The sequence below is a fragment of the Anas platyrhynchos genome, chromosome 7 (assembly GCF_047663525.1).
Source record: "Anas platyrhynchos isolate ZD024472 breed Pekin duck chromosome 7, IASCAAS_PekinDuck_T2T, whole genome shotgun sequence".
In the NCBI taxonomy this organism is placed as follows: Eukaryota; Metazoa; Chordata; class Aves; order Anseriformes; family Anatidae; genus Anas; species Anas platyrhynchos.
Window position 1 is genome coordinate 30,918,105 of NC_092593.1, and position 19,652 is coordinate 30,937,756.

Below are 19,652 nucleotides of genomic sequence, written 5' to 3' on the forward strand. Positions count from 1 at the left end.
GAAGGGTTGGTGGAGAAGGAGAAAATAGATAAGGTTGGGATGCTGGGGAAGGACCAGGGTGGCTGCCAGGACTTGCTGCAACCACTTGGGTCTTGCTAAGGCCTCGAGGAGGCGCGTGGGTGCTTACCGGGGACGCAAACTTTTTCACATTCTTTCTGTGTGTTAAATCGGTTCTCGTTGCCCCCGCAGCCGCCGTACCAGAACCTGGCGCAGCTCTTGGTCTTGGGGTCGTAGTACCACTTCAGCACGAAGTCCCTGCAGGTCCCCTCTTCCTTCTGCAGCCGGCAGATGTCCGTGGCTGCAAGGAAAAGCAGGAGCACCAAGGGTAAGCAAGAAGTCCGGGACCCTGGGCTAAGCACGGGCTCTCTCAGTGCTTGTAAAATGCCTGAGAGTAGGGCTGGCATGCGAGGTCAGAATGGACAACCACAGTCTAGGCTTTGCCTGGTCTCCTGAGACTAAACCCAGTCTTGAAGTTTGCAAAAAGGAGGGTTTTGGGTGTCCGTGCCCAGCGCTGAGCCCCAGGGGATGCATGCATCCACGCCGGGATGGAGCAAAGGCAGCGAGAAGGACATGTGCTGCAAATCCAGGGGATTTGCAGGAAATGAGTTGGCGGGCATCAACTGGGTTGCAAGGGAAAAAGTATTTTCACCATCATTTTCCAATTAAAAAGCGTGGCTTTCCCTGAAAAGAGGAATCTTCTGTGTGAAGATGCTCATGGACCTACCGCATGCTGCACCACGACATCCCACTTCTCTTACTGGAAAAGTGGTGGACAAAATAGCAAAGCACCTGGATGTGTTAAATTAAATTAAGTAATTAAATTGCCAAATAAATAAATAACTTTTTTTTTTTCCCCAAAAGGAAAAATAAACCAAGATATGCAGAGTACACCAGCAACAAGTGGTCAGGAAATCCAGGACCTGAAATTGCCTTGTGATAACCTCGTCTCAGGACTGCGCGCTTTGTATCACGCTACAGGCCGCATGCCAGGAATCAAGGTACAGAAACAGGGTCCCAAATATCCACAAACGGACATATGGAAGAGTATAGAGATATAGGGCGAATGTACCAAAGGGTGCGTTTGCAAGCAAGTTTCTTTGGGGTCTGATGAGAGGAAAGACTTGCTAAACCCTGATAAAATGTTCACAGGAAGAAGCGCACAGAAGATTATCCCTGAAATCCCAACTAGAAAGTAGGTCTGGCAGCAAATCCTAGGAAATAAGAAAGCGCTGGTGGCAGGTTTGCTTTGGAGGAAATTGTGGCCGGTGCTGGCGGCTGCCCAGCGCCCAGGAATGCTGCAGCCAGCAGGACAGGGGGAGGCAAAAATCTGTGTCACGGACCCTACACTGACCAGACCCCAGGGACGGGCAGGTCCTGCCTAAAACCTCCCTACCTGCTCGTTTCGATTGCATTTTCCCTCTTTTTTGCATGCTGTGAGCGTGGGGCCGAGTGGGTCAAACCCAAGCAGTGGCCAAGGTTTGGGGTAGGGTCTGGGAACATGACCTACTGGGAGAGGAGAAGTGTTGAAAAGGTCCCTCCTGCCTGCTGATGGTTTTGTTTGTTCTGCTCTAAAAGCAGCTTGTTGAAGTCTTCATTTTTTAATTTCTGCTTTTCCTAGGAATTTGAAATCAATATTGACCTTCCGATTCAAGCTCTGCTATCATGCTCCGGCAGCCAAAAGCTTCCCCATCCCTTTGGCAGGCTCTTTTCCTTTGGGGTTCAATTTTTTAAGAAATCCTCCTCTCTTCTTTCCTGTCATTCCGGAATACCGAAAGCCAGCAGATGCAAACACAAGGACTACTGCTCCAAACCCAGTACACCCCCTCACGAAGCCAACCAGCCAGAAAACACGCAGCTTCTGGAGTGGTAAGACATTTTTTTTTCCACAGCACAGGATCTGGGCAGCCCAGTGTTTGGACCCCGCTGTCCCTTTTGAGACTGGCAGTGGCTCTCGGGATCAGCCGAGGCACTGAGAAATTCAACAAACACTTTGGAGACAGATCTGATTTGCTGGCTTCAGGAAAGCTGCTGTGCTATGATAGCTGAAAAAAAATAATCCCTTGAATCGTAACCTTCAGTTTGCCTGCCCTAATATTCACACCGTGCGGGGTGGTGCCACACAAGTGGGGTTTTTAATTCATCCTGCAGAGAAAATGTGTCTGGGCTCCTCAGCTGCACTTAGATTTAATTTTGTCATGGTAAAAAAAAATATAAAAAGTCTATAAATCTCAACAGTTAAAGGTTATCAGAGCACTTAAAAGGGTTCCCAGGGGGAGATGGATCTGGAGCACACCCAAAGAGCCCTGAGGTTTGGGAGGCCAAGGCATTTCTCAGCACTGCACCTGGCTCCAGTCATTGCAATGGGCTGAACCGAGAGCCCAGCCCAATACCCAGCATTTTAAAAGCTGAACTGCAAGCTCCTGTGTCTCCTTTTCCACGGTGGATTCAAGCTGTGGTTTAGCAGAAACCAAAAAGAGAAGAGGGAGAAAGCAGTGAATGGAGTGAGGGGACCCTGGCGGGGCGGGCAGAGACACGAGCATCCCTCCAGGGCCCCTCGGTTGCTTTTCTTGACTCTCTGCCCAGGGCAGAATGGCGCCAAGTTCGTGAAATATCAATTTAGCCTGAACAACAGTTGCTGGAAACATCATCAAGGCATGTGATGATGATCAGAAGGGGCTGGATGAGGGGCCGGGGTGAGCGGAAAGGCGCGCCCTCCGGAGAAAAGCACATCAGCGAGGCTTCCCCGCTCTGTCAGGGTGAAACCCCAGTCCAGATTGATGCCACAGGTTTCTGCACGAGCCATGTGCTGATTCCTCTGGCCAAAAAGACCCCAGACTGCAACCAAATTTGTCCATGATGCCTGGTTGTAGCACTGTGCAATCTCCTTTTGGAGCAGCTGCTGCCCCAGGTGCCTGGGGGTGGAAAGGCTGGACCGAGGCTGCACCATGGCCGGGGGCAAGAATGCCCAAGTCTGATTTAAGGAGCCTAAAATCCTCACAAGAAAACCAAACGTGTGGGAGGGGGCCTTTTTTAACAGGATTAAAGCCCTGCCCTCAGTACCAGAGCTTGCATTGCTCCCGGGTTTCCCCCATTTCTTTGCAAAATGCCCTGAAAGACCAAGAGAAGAAAGCTGCTATGATAGCAGGGCTTTGCTGCGGTCAGGTTCCCATCCCATCCCTGCTCAGCCAACACAGGTGATTGTAAGTCACTGCTTTCCTCCCAGCTCCCGAAACCCAGGAGGTTAGAAACGCCTCCAGGAGAGGAGTTCATTGCCATTTTCCCGTGGGTGCCTTCCTCAGCTTCGTTTTTTTTTTATCTTTTGCTGCAAAAGGAAAACATCTGCACGCAAGCCCCGTGCCATGTGGAGTCATTTTCCGTGTGAAGTGTTCTGGATGCAGGCAGTGAAGCATTTGTAGTTTGCACCATGGCAAGGGCGCAGTGCTGAGTGGTGGCATCGGTCATGCAGCGACAACACGAACCGCTTTGGGATCTGCAGGTCAGTGACCGCACACTTCTCCCGAATTCCTGCGCGTGATTTTGCTGCCAGCTGTGGTTTGCACTCGGGTCGTGCAAATATGACAGCCCCTGGGGTGAGACATGGCATGCAGGCAACTTGCTCATGCAAAGCAGGTGCTGGGGGATGGTCAGGTCAAGGAGCAGATGAAAAACAAATCTGTGCTGCTGGTGATCTTGTGCTGGACAAGCTCGGATGCATGCTATGAAATGATGAAGGTGAAGTGATGGATTTGCTTTGGTTTATGGTTATTTTGTGTACGTGTTACCTGATGATAATCTTTTCTCAAGGGGTGGCTGCTTGGCTTTCTCAGCTGCTGCTGGAGGAAAAAGTGTGTGGGTTTGGTTTTTAAATGGTGTTTTCTCTCTGATGCAAACATTATTTGCAAACATGATACAATGTGAAAGGATTAACCCCCACGCGGTACTTACATGATTTCAAGCATTTGCTAATGCACTCAGCTTCGGTCTCAAATCTATTGGTATTACCAGCGCAGCCACCATACCAACCCTGGCTGCAGATCTTGTGTTTGTAGTCAAAGAACCACACAACCTGATAGTCCTTGCACTGCATGCCCATGTCAAAGTCCAGCAAGCAAGGGTCTGCCAAATCTGCATGTCAAAAGGTGCAAAGGTTAAAGGATCCTGAAAGAGTTAAAAGCTGAAAAGGGAAAGAGATACAGGAAAAGGAAAAAATAATAACAATAAAAGAAATGAAGCATTTAAAAACACCAGAAGCCAAGGGGGCTGGATCAGCCCGTGCACCTGATGCTCCGGCCCAATGTGAGGCTCGCAGAATTTCCTTGACCCGTGATTTCTGTTCCCCCCCTTGCTAAGCACCAACCCAGCGTGTCCCCAGGCCCCTACACCAGGGTGGTGTGGGCAGGACTGGGCCTTCAAACTCCCCCGTCTGCTTCCAAAGCTCTTTGCCTGGCTGTAACTTTAATTCTTAAGTGTGCTTACTTTATCTTTAAAGGCAAGCCACACCTGGTAGGCGTTAGGGCTTGATGAGGATTTAAACGTGTGTTCCTTTCCTGCCCAGAAATGCTAACTTGAGGCCCAGATCCCAGAGTTTTTATTAGCAAAGGCCATCCCTGTGAGCAGCTGCTTTGCCTATATAAGGATGCCAGAATCCGGGGCTTCCTCTGAGGTCTGTAAGATTTATGCACGGGTCTTTCCCTTTGCACAGAGAACTAGAGAAGACTCAGTTAAACGACCTGTCCCCCATGCCCTACTCTGTTTAATATCCTCAGCCTGCTGAAAAACCGCAGATTAACAGCACTGTCCTTGGAGGCCTTCCTAAAATGTTTTCCCCCTACTCCAGGTGCTATAAATCCTTGGGCAGAGGCATTTGCTGCAAACGGGTCACGAAAGGAGCCGAGATGGAGAGGTTTTGCATTGACAGACCCACACAGAGCTACACCTTGTCTCCACAGGACTGGCAGGTAAGAGGTTAAGCAAAGCCATGGAGGGGTGAGAGTCACCTTGAGGGAACAAGCCAGGGGACAGTGCTACCACGCACAGATGGCACCTTGCACGAGGAGCCACTCAGAGCATCACAGCGGTGGTGGGACAAGTGCCAAGATGCAGATGAGATGAAATGAGATGGAAGTTCCCTGCTCCACCAGTAATTTGAGCCCCATCCCAGACCTCCACCTGCTGCTCAGCTCATTTCACACCCAGCTCCCCAGGCTGGGGAGAAAATGAGCCACAGTACAAGCAAAAAGCTTTTTTTTTTTAAAAAAAAAAAAAGAGAGAGAGAATATATGGGGATGAGGAATGAGTCTTATATGCCAGATCCACATCCAGATTGGTGACAGTGATGGCTTTATGGAGGCTACAGGCCCTTCCAGATCTGTGGAGGAAGGGCAGTAGAGTATGACTGTGCATTATATGGCAGATGTAAGGAGCTTGGTGTCAACGAATGCCATGAGACAATGCTTAAACAGCTACAGTGATTATGGGTTACTAACGAGGGTTAATGTGATTATCAGCAGAGTAGGATCTGGCAGCTTGCTCGTTAGTGGTTTACTGTGATGAGCCGCTGATGGCAGGGAGTAACCTGGTGGGACGTTGTCAGCAGGCCAAATCCAAGGGTTGGACACTGGCTGTCGGTGGAGGACTTGTGTGTTAAGTGAGGGAGCCAAGACTGTTCTTTGTGATAAATCAGGAGAGATGGGGGCAAAAAGGAGCATGTTTCGTGTCTACAGCTACGTCTCCGTGCACTGGGTGGGCCATGGGGCACAGCGTGTCCCTGGGGAGCGGCCAGCACCTGGGCCCTGTCTCACCTCCTGATGATGGGACCTGGTCTGAGTCCTCCATGAAGATCCCAGAGCCTTCTGGAGGCTCGGGATCCCGCACGGGGCTGAGGCCTCAGATAGGGAGCCAAGGCTGTCATCCAGATTCCTTGGTCCTGGCGGGGCTACGCTTGCTCTGCAAAGGGCCAGGTTTGGGATCGGGCAAGGGGAAGACCGATGCCGATGGCCAAGATCTCCATGGGGGTCCCACCAGAGCCCCCCAACCCCACTACTCACCGCTCTCAGGCCCTTCCAGCGGCTCGGTGTTCATCATCATGTTGGCCAGGGACACCTTGGGCTGCGCCGGGGTCTCTGGGGAGGGCAGAAGGAGCGGTCAGCCAAGGGCAACCAGATCCTGTAGCAACACCCTCCGGGAGCCCCACCACGGGCAGGAGCGGGGCCAAGGCATGGCCATAAACAACCCCCCTGGCCCCAGCTCCAGCACGGGGAGCAGGGGACACACAAGCTGCAGGAGTCAGGCCTGGATCTGTTTACCCCAGCACATACATTTTGCAGCAGTGTTTATTGGATGCAGCTGGCAGGATGAGTAATCCACCGCCGCCTGACTGCGCCGGCACGGTTTGTGTTGCAGCAATGCTTGGTCGGGCTCTTGGTGGCTACAGAGGGGACCCACCAGGCTCTGCTTTTGGTGGCCACGGCTCTCCTCACAGTGTGGGCCTGCACAGGAGCTCTGGAGAAGCAGCCGTGGCCTTGTTGTAGCCAGATTAGCTTTGCTCCTCTGGTCTTAGAGAGGGCAGAAAACCACAGCATGCTCCAGGGGAACAAAGAGGCCATGATGGAGCTTCTCCTGCTCTCCTGCAGCCTTCTAGGATTTGTGCATTGCATAAAGGCCTTTAGAGAAGCTGTGACGCACTCCTGCCATCACAGTCTGACAGCCCTCTGGGAATTGTAGTTGAGGATTGTCACTGGGAGAGGATAAAATCCCTTGGGGTGGAAAGCAGATCATGGTTCATATCGCAGCAGTCCCCACCTGATTGCACCATGCCCTTTTCATGGGGCTGGGCACTGCTGCCTGCCCGATCTGTTCCCATTTGAGATGTACACTATAGGAAACACAGCTTCCCTGGGCACTGAGGGCTCTAAGTCAGCACATGCAAATGTTCCTTCTACAAACTGTTGTATTTTCACAACATTTTTGTGGGCACATTTATTGCTCGTGTAGGTAAGAGCCTTCAGACCTGATCCAAACGTGCTGAAGCCATTGGAAAGGCTCCCCATGGGCACTGGAGGAGGCTCCAAAGTGCCAGAACAAGCCAGATGCTGGCGGCACCAGCACAAACTTTACCACACCAGCCAGCCAAGGCGCCTCTACGCCAAGCTATTAAAAAAAAAAAAGTAAAAAAATGTTGGCTTTGCCTTATATAGCAAGTTTTGGCCATGCCAAAGGGTTTGGTGAGTTTCAGATGTGATCTCTGCACATGGAGCTTGGATTCCCAAAAGATTAAACCCACCATTTCATCCCTTCTCTATGCCTTTTTTGGATATTGTAGTATGCAAAGCAGATAGGTGGCTATGGAAATTGCTGTCAGAGAAACAGCTTTTCTTGGTTATTTTGTAATCACGCTGGACTGTATTTACTCTGTTTTAACCCAGTTTGACTCCTATTATTAATTACTGCAGTGCTGTCTGGACCCCACCAAGCCCCATTGTGCAAAGCCTTCTGCACGCACAATGAGACAAACACCCCTCTGAGACCGGCTTTAATTTTCCCACAATCTGGGTCAATTTTACACCACCAAAGTGTCAACTTGAATTTGCCAAAGAAACACATCCATGGTGTTTCACAGCCAGGTCCTGCTGCTGGGACAGAGGATACCAAACATGCAGTGACACAACTGAGCATCGCCAGGGCTGGGATCACTGGTACTGAATGGCTCCCCATCCCTTACACATTTTTTCCATTTTTTTTTTTGTGTCCAGTATCTTAACATGAAAAAAAAAAAAAGTGTTTGTTTTCGCCAAGGGGTACTTACTTGTGCTGAATGTGCCTGTGTAGGTTACTTTGGGTTGGGATTTCAGGTAGCCAGTGATGACTACGAGGTATTTCTGTCCACCTCGGAGGCCTCCGATGACGCGCTCGGTGCCGGTTAGGTTTTGTTTCAGCACAAGAGAGTGGTCGTGTGCCAAGGTGATGGAGAGATCAAATACGTAGGCATTGTGTGGCTCGGGGCTGGCCCAGCGCAGCCTGGCACTGTTCTCGGTGATATCTGTGATTTGGATGTCGCTCATCTTTGCTGCAATTCAGAATCAGAAGAAGCACTGAGTAAGGACATGGAGAGGAAAGCTCTCAAGGAAAGGTGTCTCAGCGCTGCAGGAACTGCTTTTTAGTCCGCAGCAAATAAATCTGTGGTGGTCGAACCCCCCCTAGCACTGCAGGGAGGCTTTTTTTCATGGCCCAGATGAAGATCTGATAACAAAGCCTGCCAAAGATCCAACATAACCTTACATGGGTCAAAGAAGCTGTTAGGAAAAGGTGTTCCTGCTATGGAGGAGCATTGGATGAGGCCTTTAGAAACACTACTTGGAAGCAACAATGGAATAAGAAATACCCAGAAACTCTTGTTCCTCTCAAGCTGATGAAAGCATTGACCTTGTGAAAGCTGTTTTCACATGGATGTTTAATGTTTCTGGTTAAGCATCCTCCTGCTTTGACAGATGTTCTCTGTTACTTCGTCTCGCCCACAGCTGCCTGCATCCCCTCGCAGAAGCACATGGGAAGGCTCCTTTACGTGAGCTGCACTCACATGAAGGAGCTTCACCATTCCTCAAAAGGTCCCCACGATGGTTCAGTGATGAATGAACTGCAGCTATTTATATTAGCTGACAGAGAATTCAAACAACCCCATTGTGTAAACCACCATAAATAGCAAAACTTAGCCAGGGGGATGAAAACACTGACAGCAAATGGGACACGCTAGAAAGACTCTGCATTGCTGAGCTAGCCAGCAGACGATGGATTGTGCCCTTCTTAGACATCCTGCTTGTGTTTTGCCTTGAGGCATCCAGCCCCTGACCTGGTCTTTGGGCAAACTTTGCAGCACAGATGTTAACAAAGCCTCAACAACCCCACCCCAGCTCAGATTTCCAGTTCTGTCCCTAAAAATTTCTTTCTGCAAGCACAATACTTGTCCTCCCGGTGGTGATTTTCTCATCGGGATCATCCTCTCAAGGAGGAAGAAAAGATACAACTCACTATGGCACAGAGGAGCTCAGACAAAGGAGAGGCACTGCTCTCAGGGGGACAGCCTTTCACGTACCTCCTTGTCTTCTCCTGCCGCTTGCTGCTGCAGCCGTGGTGCTTGCCGTGGTGCGGCTGGTGGCTTTGGTGTTGGCTGCCGTGCTTGCAGCGCTCTGCGTGGTGGTGTTCATCTGCACCGTGGTGGTTCGGGCCGTGGCTTTGGTCTGGGCCGTGGTGCTGGCAGTGGTGGTCCTGGCACGGGCACTGGTGCTGGCAGCAGGCTTGGTGCTGGTACTTTGCGTGGTGCTGGTGCTTACGGTTCGGCTTATGGTCACGTTGGGTGCCGCATACCTATTGGAGCAAAAGCAGCTGATATGTCTGAAGCACTATATAAGCAGAATTTTGGAAGTCTGGGGGAGCTAACATAGAAACCAGTGGTAAGAACACCCCCCCTGAGGTAAATAGTCTGTCAGCTTTGGGTAAGCTCACAGGCAAGCAATGGAAACACTGCAGGAAAATACAGGAGAGCACTGCCTGTCACTAGGGGCACAGATCTGCCTGCACAGCACCCATCGGAGTGAATTCAGTACAGACTCTTCTGCAGCTTGCCTCATTCCTAGGGACTCGACCTTCAAAGCTAGGACACATGCCAGCAGTGAGTGGGGCTTGGTGACGTAAGCTTTCACTTTTGTTCGTAAAGTATAAGGGTATCTTCTATGGCAGATCCTGAATATCAGAGAGTCCATGGCAGCCCAACCTCTGAAAAGTTCTTTGAGTTGAAAAGCCCAAGTTAACAATTTCTGGAAATCCTGACCTGCATGATGACAATAACATATGGCTACTTCATACGTAAATGAATATGAAGTTTAATACAAATTTAAAATATGTGTGTACTTGTCTGCTTTCTGTAGCAGATAAATCTCTTGCTCTTTTGATACAGGCTGTTAGCACAGCTCATCCTCTTGGAGACAAACCACTACTTACACTGCTTTATGTCCAGCATGTCCAGAGCTCTTGGCTAGCTGATCGTTCTGGAGCCACTCACACTGCTTCCTTATTTCTGGAGACAGGTAGAAAGCAAAATCACCTAGAGAAGGAGAGAGGCTGGCATTAAACTCTGGTGTTGAGGACAGTGGTCAGCTACCAACAATGCTCTACATATATTTCTTTCTGAATTAAAAAAGCTCTTCTCTCTTCGCTTGCTCCTGTTAAAAGCTTGGATTATCTCTTGATGTTTGGTGTGGTCAGTGCAGCTTCCTGGGCAGGGAGATTTGTTATTCCAACACACAAACATGAGAGCAGTAACTACAAGATATTAGAGGGCTTTATGTCTTAGTCCATCCCATGTAAACAGTATTCTCATAGCAAAGCACTTCCAACCACACAGCATTCTTCTGAGAGCTGGAAGTTTCCAGGACCCCTGTAAGCAGTAACTAGAAAAATCAAAACAAGCAAACCTAAATATTTATCTGCAGGGAAATATGTGCATACAATGGCTTCTTATTCTACTGCAAGGCAAGCTGAGATTTAGATTTTCAAGGTAGTCTGTACGTCCCAAACATGCTGATCTTGTTTATGACGTTGAGCAAAGAATCCTGCTTGTCTGGTCCCTAAATCTGCATAGAGCAACTCCAGATCTCTGCCTGAGCTAGCCAAATGCCTGCTGGACATGGCATTTATGCTGAAATTGGGAAGAAGGATTTGTTGGTTGTTCAGGGAGCTCAGGTAGTCAGGAGACTACCACTTCAGTGGTACCCACTGCCCAAAGAGGTGGTCAGGCCAGAGCCCACCCAACAAACAGGCAGGAGGGCCCAGCCTGGCACACTGAGGTCATGCATTGCTCCTTCTGTAATATTCTGGCTGCAGGATGTTTTACTTACTTCTGATAAAAGATGGCAGCAGTCTCCCAAAGCGGAGTAAGTTCTCTTCATGAAGCTCTCCTGGTTTGTAAACCAATTTGAAGAACACATCTTGTGGCTCACTAGCTAGGCTGTAGATATTCTTGACATCCACCTTCCTGCCAATGCCCAAGACAACAAAGAAATACCCTTTGCATTTTGCAGAAATCACAGTCTTCTGCAAGTAGTCAAGTTCTTCTTTTGTCATTTGGCCAGTTACCATCAGAACTATGACTTTTAGATCCCGAGGGTTTGGTGCACTTTCAAAAATGTGAGCCATCGTGTGTTCAATTGCATTTCCCATAGCCATTGTGCCGTAGAGCTGGGTCATTCGGTTGTTTAAGTAATTAATAATCTTCTCTTTGGATCCATAATCGGTTAGTGAAAACTCTGTTTTCACTGGTGGGAAGCTTGAGTTGGTTTCGTGCTCATAAGGAGCTTGCTGGAGAACTGCCACTCTTGCATGGTGATGAGATATTTTTGGCTCAGAGCTGATTTCCATGTTACTTATGAGGTGGGAAATGTACTTCCTCATCTCGTTGAACTGCAGAGGTGTGGTGGACTCCGAGCTGTCGATGATGAAGGCTATGTCAATGTCTACATCTGTTGGGGCTGCCCGTCTGTCTCTGAACACAGGTCTCTGACTACCATAACCACAGATGGGATCGGGCTCACACACATCTAGGGAAGAAATACAGCAGGTTTCAGTTGGAGGAACCAAAGATAACCCTCTCTTGTCACTATTAAAATCTGTTGTTTCATATGAAACACTACCAAGCCATATACATTCACCACTCCATCACGTGATAACAAATCATTTCATCCCAAAATACATTTAGCTGTGCACGTAGTATTTTTTCATGTGCTCTTTTGTCCAAAGACATCCCAGAAGCTTTCTGTCATAAATGGCAGAAGGCCATATTTTAGAACTATTGGCATTTGGGCTGTCAGAATGGTAACAGGCCAAAAACAGAGCTTCTCTTCACAATGTGGAGAACACCCATACTGAACAGTGAGCCTCATTCACAACGCCAGTGTTTTCTACTCAACCCAAGAGTACAAATCCCTTGTCTTCAGCAACAAAAGGGATGAATTCCCCCTGGGCTTCCCTTCTGCATCACTGACAACCAACTGCTGTGCAACCAGAAGGATCTGGCACAGTCTAGAGGGGAAATTGGATGCTTTACCCAGACAAACGTGACAAGTCAAGAGCCTCCGGATAGTTTCATTCAGCTGGCTGCCACTGGCTGGAAGAACAATTGCATGTCCAACTGCTGTGTTGTTGATCTGGTTAGATGCAAACAAAAAAAAAATGTGGTGTTAGTAATGCTGCTTTGGGTTATTTTCAGCTCAAAGTAGGGGAGGGCAATCTTGTGGACAACTCTATGGGATTTTCTCTACCTAGCATGCTGTTTTTTGGAGGAGCCTAATACACTTGTTGTCAGTTAATGGGACTAGTTTAGGCATAAAAAGTCCCACCAAAAGGTTCAAACACTTGAACCAGTGCTTGATGTGTTGGGTATTTTTGGTGCTTTAAGTCTTTGTAGCTCAGCTCTCCCTCTACTAAAGATGCTACCACACATCTACCTTCCCACACTTTGCCTTTCTGTCTCGGTCAGGTCTTTCTCACAGTGGGGACCATCTTTTCTTCTGTTCCATACCACCCTTGGCATACTGGAGCCATGGTCTGGGAACCAGCTGGTTCGTTGGAACATCAACTAGTGCTTTGCACCAGGCATTTTTGATTTTCCTCCTAATAGACGTGCTAGATGCATTTGCATAGCATTGCTTTCTCAGCACTAAGCAGGCCTGTAGAAGCCAACCAGCAGCCAACAGAAAAAGCCATCGATCTCCCAGGGAAATGGGCTGGGGTCAGAAACAGAAAAGGAAAGAAAAAGTGAACGACTCCAACCTCCAGAGCTCTCTCGAGAGCCGCGTCCTGCCTGCTGGTGAGGAACACAGGAATGACCCCAGCATCGTAGAGCTTCAGCACAGCGTCGTTGAGCTGCGGGGAGGCTCTCGTCTCCCCGTTGCTGAAAAAGACAGCCACCTTCCTCATTAGGAACCCACTTCGGGCACGCTTGAAGGTGTTCCTGGCCACAAAGGACATGGCGGTCTCCAGGCTGCGTGGCTTTGTGGTGAGGGTTGCCTGGAAGTTTTGGATCTGCTGGAGAAGGGCTGATTTCTTCCTGGCGTCAGCAAAGCGGATCTCTGTGGTGACCTCATTGTTGTAGGTGACCAGGGCCACCCGTGCACCCCGGGGGCAGTTGCTTTCAGCAATGGTTAAGTTGTTGACCACCCTGAGCACGGTTTGCTTCATCCTGTTGAAAACTTCCCTCCCAACGCCTGAGGAGGTGTCGATAGCGAAGGCCAGCTCAGTTGGGAAGACGGGGCACTCCTTGGGACCTGCCAGAAAGATGTGTTGGGAACAAAATGTGCCCAGACAGTTGTCAGGGTCCAAACGTACTCAGTGGAAGTCAATCATTCATACCACATACGTGGGTTGAAAAACAGTTCAGGGTCCAGAACATCAGGATTTAAAGGACTAAAGGTGACTTACCATAGCAGCAAGCTGTGGAAAAGATGGAGGAAAAAAAAATCCATTTAGTCAGTGCCATTTATGTTACATGGCTGTCAGACAAGGGTAGCAATGGGGAATTAGCAAGGCACTGATGTACTCACGGCATTTGTCTTTGATGTTCTGCACAAGATCACATTGCTTTAGAGAATAAAATGAAAGATTGTTAGAAAGGGAAAATGAAAAAAATATATATATTTCAAACTAAGACAGAAACAATGCTACACTTACACTTAAGGATCGTCCTTTTTCACCTTTGAATCCCTGTTAAAAACAAAAAATAATAATGGTGCAATATGTATTTTCAGGGTGTCCCATGAACCCAGATGGAAGGACTGTTTAACCACGGATCATGAAGAAGTTAAGGAAAAACCTGCCTGTTTTCAGTTTGGTTTCCTGGAACGGTGAGAACTATTTTCTTCCTTCCTTATTAATTGTGCTAGATTGCAAGTCAGATCCTTTATGCCAGAAATGTCACTCTACCCACATTGGCTGTAGAGTGAGACACATTCCTCCTTGAAGGGTCAATGCCTCTGAAGTTCCCAGTTACCCAGGGGATTTCACACCCACCTTATGATGGCTACAGGCACAGGGACAGTTTGGATAATTTAAGCCCAGACAAGGGTGAGACAGCCAAGGTTTCTCTCCTTGCCTCCCTCCATCCTTACAGCACTCAGGGAGGTGACACTAGGTCAGGAGGTGACACAAAGGAGGAGCGGTATCTCTGCACAATGCCACCTACAGCGGGGATAAATCACTTTTGGCCCAATTGATGAATGCCCTGATAACACACCTCCAACAGCAGGAGGGTGAGGAATATACCTAGCTGAGGCCACAGCCAAAAGGGACATTTAAGGTGCTGTAAGCTCACGTGCAAGACAATCCAAGTCATCTTGACCTCTCTAGGGTGCTAGGGAAACAGTAAGAGACAAAGTACTTCTTCCATGAGGTCTTAGAAAATTAAGATCTGACATCTTCCTAGGAGGAAGTTCTAAGAGGCACATAAAGTAAAAAGGACTTTGGCCCAGGTGCAGGAGATGGAAGTAGGCATGATTTTCAACTCCTGGCACCCACAGGGACCACCATGTTTCTCAGAGAGGCAGCCAGGAGGCTCTCCGGGGGAAAAGCTAGAGGCTTCACCCACAATAAAATGAGCACTTACAGATGGCCCAGGGTATCCAATCTCTCCTTTCTGGCCAGGTGTCCCAGGATCTCCAGCATTTCCCTAGAAAGAGAACAGAGAAGCCCTCTCCATGAGTGTCTGCAGGAGGACTCGCAGGAGCATGGGTCAAAAGGTAGGGGAGAAGTGCAAATCTTTCAGGTCATTTAGGTACAGGGGGAAAAATGTGCCACAAACTTACTCTGCGGCCTCGGTTTCCTTTAGGGCCAGGGCCTCCAGCACTACCTCGGTCACCAGGTCCGCCCTGGGTGGGGAAAAACAGAAAATGTAGCTCTAAATCTGCACAAGTCCTTAGGTCACAGAGACATTGTTTGGAAAAAGAGCACTTAGTTCATGGCCTGCACCATACCTTGGGGCCTGGGTAGCCTATGAAGCCACGTTCTCCCTGAAAGAAACATAAGGGTTTATTGGAATACAGGGTTTTGGAAAATGAAGCTGATAATGCAGACAGATTAACCTCCTCCTTGGAGATGATATACAGAGGCATAACTAAGACAAAGGCAGAGGGGATGGATTTGAAGAATCTTGCCTGATTTTCTCACCAGGCTACATTTAGGAATAATTTTTGTCCCTGAATTGAACCTCTCTGAGTTCACCCAGGCTCTGCCCTTGTCCATAGAGCTCTTGGCTAGTTTCTTGTCCATGACAACTCATGTCAGTGCTGAGCAGACACCTACCTTTCTGCCCTTGGGACCCGGGCCACCAATTCCATCTCGGCCATCATCACCCTAAAATGGGAAAGCAAATGGCATTGGTATGCAGTCATATGGGACTGGCTTAAAGCTCACAGAACCAGCAACATCAAGAGGAAGAACTCACTGATGCCACAGACCCTTGAAAAGCCCTTCTACAGATAAAATTACTTTTAGGGGAAAAATAGAAAAAAGTGGTGCTAAAGCTACAAGTGTGAATTGAAGCCTACCTAGCAAACATGTGCAAAGTGTAAAACCCATGTGGAAGTGAGCAATAGGGAGCAGGTTGGGACCTGCAGCCTTGAAGGTGTGAGTGCATGGCCACGCTTACCATCTCTCCTCGTGGGCCTTGCTGTCCATTTGGCCCTTTGGGTCCAGGGTCTCCAGGCTCTCCCTGAAAAAAAGGAGCACCTGTTCAAGCAAGTGCTAAACCTCTAGGCAAATCTAAGCCTTCCCCACGCCATCAGCACCAGTTTCTTTGCACAGATGTCTCTGCTGAGTGATACAGGAGCCTAAAGGAGCAGCCAGAGCACAGACCTTGCTCTAGGCCACACCATGCAAGCCAATGGAGATGAGTTAAATTTGCCCCAAGATGTTCATCTCCAGTATTTTTTAAAGCCCATTCCTATCCAGAATAGGATTACTCTAATTGCTGTTTTAGTTGCTGATGTCCACAGATCATGGAGACATACCTTTCGTCCCAGGGGACCGATCCTGCCCCGCTCTCCTGGGGTTCCTGGTGGCCCACTACCAGCCTGGAACAAAAAGAGGGGGAGGCATGTTGGCAACAAGTCCAAAAAACTGCGTGCCTGAAACCACTGAACTGAGTCACTGTATAAATTGTGTGTTGACTACTAGGGCTGGTGCCTCTCAAAGCAGTGTAGGAAATTCAGATGTCAAATTCATGGTTAGGATATGCAAGGTTAGGAAATGCCATAGGCAAAGTCCTGCTCAGGACAGGGGAATGCAAGACACGTCTGGTTTTATGGCCATGAACCTTGCTAGGGCAAATGGCCAGAGGGAGAAATAAATTATTGGGACCTGTGTAGCTGTACTCTGGTCTCAAAGGCTGGAGGATGTCACTGAGGATGCCCTGCCAGTCACCAAAAGATGTTCATCATCCTGAAACATCACAAACCATAATGGGCCATACCCTGAAGTCCTGACCCCTTTATGGTTGCTTTAACTGCCTTTTCTGTAACTCCCAGTCTAGAAATCCTTAGCATAAGTAGAGAGGGAATCGCACTGGAAGGGTGTGCTGCATGAGAGTGAAACTGAGCTGGAGCCCTAGGGGGCAAATCGGGAAGATAAATAGGCTGTGTCTTATGATGCTCAGCAAGATTTTCTTGCTGAGCACCATTGGGTCCCTGGCTGGGAACGAGCAGAAGGATTTACCCTGGGCCCAGGAACGCCTTGCTCTCCTCTTATGCCCGGTGTGCCAAGCTGGCCAGGGGGACCCTGCGCAGGAGGAAAGAGAAACAGTGTCAAAACACATGGGCAGGGACACACCAGCAATACAGCAGACCACAAGGGAAAATAAACATTACAGCACCCAAGAGATGGTTTCCAAAGAGGTCACACCTTGGGTGGTGCGAGTGCAGTGTTGCCCACCCGTTCCCAGCAGTTCATGCTGCCAAGTCCCTTTAAGGACACAGATGTGACAAGGTAACACAAATTTTACCACATAAGACATAAATTTTGCCTTCCCATGCCTGTCCACTCACTGACCTGTGGCCCTCTCATGCCTTGTTCTCCAGGCGGCCCGTCCTGACCAAGTGAGCCCTTGGTACCCTTGAGGTGCAAAACAGGACAAAGCGTGTTAGCAAGGGGGGATGTGGCAAAGGGCAGGGGATGTCGGGGCATGGGAAACTGCTTTATGCCACACCAAGGGCAGGGAAGAACAGTTTTTATTTATTTATTTTGTAGGATGAAGTTTACAACAAAGAACAAGCACAGAAACAGAGGGGAAATCCACCTCCTGCAATCAATGGGCATAAATCCACAGATTCCCTTTATGCTTTGGCCCCGTCAGCTGCCCTGATGGCATCGCCATCCCTGGCTGGGGAAGCATCCATCCCAATTCCACTGCAGCAAGAGGAAGGACAAACACTCACCTTAACTCCTATCGGTCCCCTGCGTCCTGCCATGCCCTGCAAGCACAGAAATGATGGGATGTGTTAGGCAAGGACATAAGCTTTCCCCTTACTCATATTCCCCTGGGCCCATAGACAGGCAGGAGTGTGCGTTGTGCCACTGCAAGGGACTGGTGGCAGCAAGGAACACATCCCCAGGCTTGGGTTTTGCTCCAATTTGGTTGTTGCCTTTTAAAAATTAGCAGCTAAATGTGGACATGTTCACCAGAGTAAATCAGATGTAGCCCCATTGGTCTCAGCAAGAGTTACTCCAGTGGGAATAAAATCAGGATTCGACCTTAAAAGTCTATAAAAGCCAGCTAACCACCAGGCATTTTCCTTTTGCGTGCGACTTTTTTTTACCCTCCTTTTAGTCTGAACTCCTGAAACTGCAGAACAAAATGCGTGGGAAGGCAGGAAGGAAGAAGTTACTGCCCAACAAATCTCAGCTCACCTTCCTCCCAACTCCACCGTCTTGGCCGCTTGGCCCCACGGGTCCAGGCTCTCCCTAAGGGAAAAGCAAAACAGGTGAGAGCCCTGAGATGATCAGGCTCACGTCTCAAAAGCTGTGTCCTTTCACACCTGCACACAAATTACTAAAAATTCTGGTAAGGCTGGAGATCTCTCTAACAGCAGAGGCTCTCCATCGAGATTCTGAGCTAGGTCAAGCTGACCCAAAGAATTCCCTTCTTTAGGAAATTCCTTCTGACACTTTAGGATGTATTTTAATTCTGGACTGACCCAAAAATGAGCCAGTTTTGAAATTTTCCCAGGTAAGTGTTCATTTTTTTTCCCCACTGATACATAACAGCGTATGAAGTTAATTTTGAAGTACAAACCTGTTCTCAGGGACAAAGAGGCATTGAGAAAAAAAAAACAAAACCACAACTTTTTACACAAAACATCATCTAAACTGATATCTTCCCAAAGGAAGCTTTGATTGTAAACCAGTAACATTTTCCAACAAAATACTCCTTTTGAATAGGCAAGATGAATTTAAGAGTCTTGCACCTTTTCACTTACTTTCTCTGTTCCATCCCATTGCAAAAAAAAAAAAAAAAAGACAACAGAGAAACTTTACCATTAGTCCAATTTCACCCTTTTGGCCTCTGATTCCCCGTTGAGTATTATCAGCTCCTGAATCTCCCTGAAAGCAAGAGAGCGATGAGAAACATCTGTGTGAGTGGGACAAGAAAGTCAGACATTGTAAACTGTTGTTATAGCTCAGAAACAACATTTCTTTTCTTTTTTTCATTTCTTTTGACAGAACTAGGTGAAATCCATAATTCTGTTGTTGTAGGCAGATGCAGCTTTTCAGCTGAAAACTAACAATATCAAAAAAAAAGAAGCAGAAATGGGTTTTTAATATATTGAACCTATTATTGGCAGCTTGGTGTCAAGAGGCACGTGTTACCCCTATGCCATCTCTGTCGGTGCCAATTTGCCATAAAACCCTTGCACCAACAGAAGACTCTGAGCCTGCAGATCCATCAATTGCATCCCAGTCTGCCAGTTTGCCTTTGGGCACCGCTTGTAGAAACCCCCCCAGCCCCAGCTATGGGACAGGGAGGCTTTGTGTGCTCTCAGCTGCTTGCAGGGCACCCCCCAGGGCTGGCAGCAAGCGGGGAAAATGAAGAAAATGCCTGAGCAATAGTTACCGGGTCTCCGCGGAGCCCACGGTCGCCCCGTTCTCCTCGTTCGCCTTTGGCCCCCTTTTCACCCTGTGGGAAAGGAGGAAGGGTTAGTGAGTGGCCCCTGATGCCCAGGACATCTCTGCCGCAACATCCCCTCAGCCCCCAGGGGCTTTCCACCCTCCCTTTAGCCCTTTATGAGAGTAAATGTGATGGAAACCTACCCTCCTGCCAGAGGATCCCTTCTCTCCAGAGGAGCCTGGCAAGCCTTTGTCTCCCTGCAAAATAACAAATGATTTAGAAGAGTGTTTGCCACTTCCAGGGCCCTGCCAGCAGAACAACTCTCTGTAAAGAGGAACGTAATTAAAACGACTGACCTCTTCTCCATCAATGCCATCCAGACCCATTTCTCCCAGCTCACCCTGCGGAAGAGAGGTAAGGGGCAAAGGTTCACCAAGGGAAGGGGGAGCCGGGGTGGGGGGCGGATTCTGATACACCCAGACCCTCGCGCTCACTGCTGTGGCATGGGGAA

General features: G+C 48.7%; 1 protein-coding gene and 1 long non-coding RNA gene across 19 annotated transcripts in view; one reads left to right on the forward strand and one right to left on the reverse strand.

Annotated features, from left to right (window-relative positions):
* The window catches only part of COL6A3 (collagen type VI alpha 3 chain), a 55,803-nt gene that overhangs the window by 413 nt on the left and 35,738 nt on the right, over positions 1-19,652 (reverse strand). For 10 of the 14 annotated variants that reach the window (XM_072041216.1, XM_072041215.1, XM_038182250.2 and 7 more), the window contains 27 exons: positions 19,498-19,542; positions 19,345-19,398; positions 19,148-19,210; positions 18,571-18,636; positions 17,944-17,997; positions 17,472-17,507; positions 17,086-17,148; positions 16,753-16,815; positions 16,050-16,112; positions 15,689-15,751; positions 15,343-15,393; positions 15,015-15,050; positions 14,847-14,909; positions 14,648-14,710; positions 13,717-13,749; positions 13,590-13,626; positions 13,468-13,479; positions 12,820-13,313; positions 12,095-12,194; positions 10,890-11,588; positions 9,994-10,096; positions 9,089-9,360; positions 7,805-8,065; positions 6,048-6,122; positions 3,946-4,125; positions 3,783-3,833; positions 128-298 (listed from right to left, as the gene is read on the reverse strand). In XM_072041216.1, coding sequence (XP_071897317.1) covers positions 128-298; positions 3,783-3,833; positions 3,946-4,125; positions 6,048-6,122; positions 7,805-8,065; positions 9,089-9,360; positions 9,994-10,096; positions 10,890-11,588; positions 12,095-12,194; positions 12,820-13,313; positions 13,468-13,479; positions 13,590-13,626; positions 13,717-13,749; positions 14,648-14,710; positions 14,847-14,909; positions 15,015-15,050; positions 15,343-15,393; positions 15,689-15,751; positions 16,050-16,112; positions 16,753-16,815; positions 17,086-17,148; positions 17,472-17,507; positions 17,944-17,997; positions 18,571-18,636; positions 19,148-19,210; positions 19,345-19,398; positions 19,498-19,542 — 3,271 coding nt within the window. The remainder of the gene's footprint in view (positions 1-127; positions 299-3,782; positions 3,834-3,945; positions 4,126-6,047; positions 6,123-7,804; positions 8,066-9,088; positions 9,361-9,993; positions 10,097-10,889; positions 11,589-12,094; positions 12,195-12,819; positions 13,314-13,467; positions 13,480-13,589; positions 13,627-13,716; positions 13,750-14,647; positions 14,711-14,846; positions 14,910-15,014; positions 15,051-15,342; positions 15,394-15,688; positions 15,752-16,049; positions 16,113-16,752; positions 16,816-17,085; positions 17,149-17,471; positions 17,508-17,943; positions 17,998-18,570; positions 18,637-19,147; positions 19,211-19,344; positions 19,399-19,497; positions 19,543-19,652) is intronic. The other 4 variants (XM_072041214.1, XM_072041218.1, XM_072041217.1 and 1 more) reach the window with 4 other exon arrangements.
* Positions 187-19,575, forward strand: LOC140002965 (uncharacterized). 5 transcript variants are annotated; one of them, XR_011810771.1, is made up of 9 exons: positions 187-325; positions 862-998; positions 1,619-1,866; positions 3,332-3,496; positions 4,838-4,958; positions 13,794-13,889; positions 17,864-18,017; positions 18,185-18,262; positions 19,443-19,573. It is a non-coding gene; the product is annotated as an uncharacterized lncRNA (long non-coding RNA). The 5 variants fall into 5 exon arrangements; XR_011810769.1 differs by lacking the exon at positions 18,185-18,262 and having other exon boundaries at positions 19,443-19,575; XR_011810770.1 differs by having other exon boundaries at positions 17,864-18,262.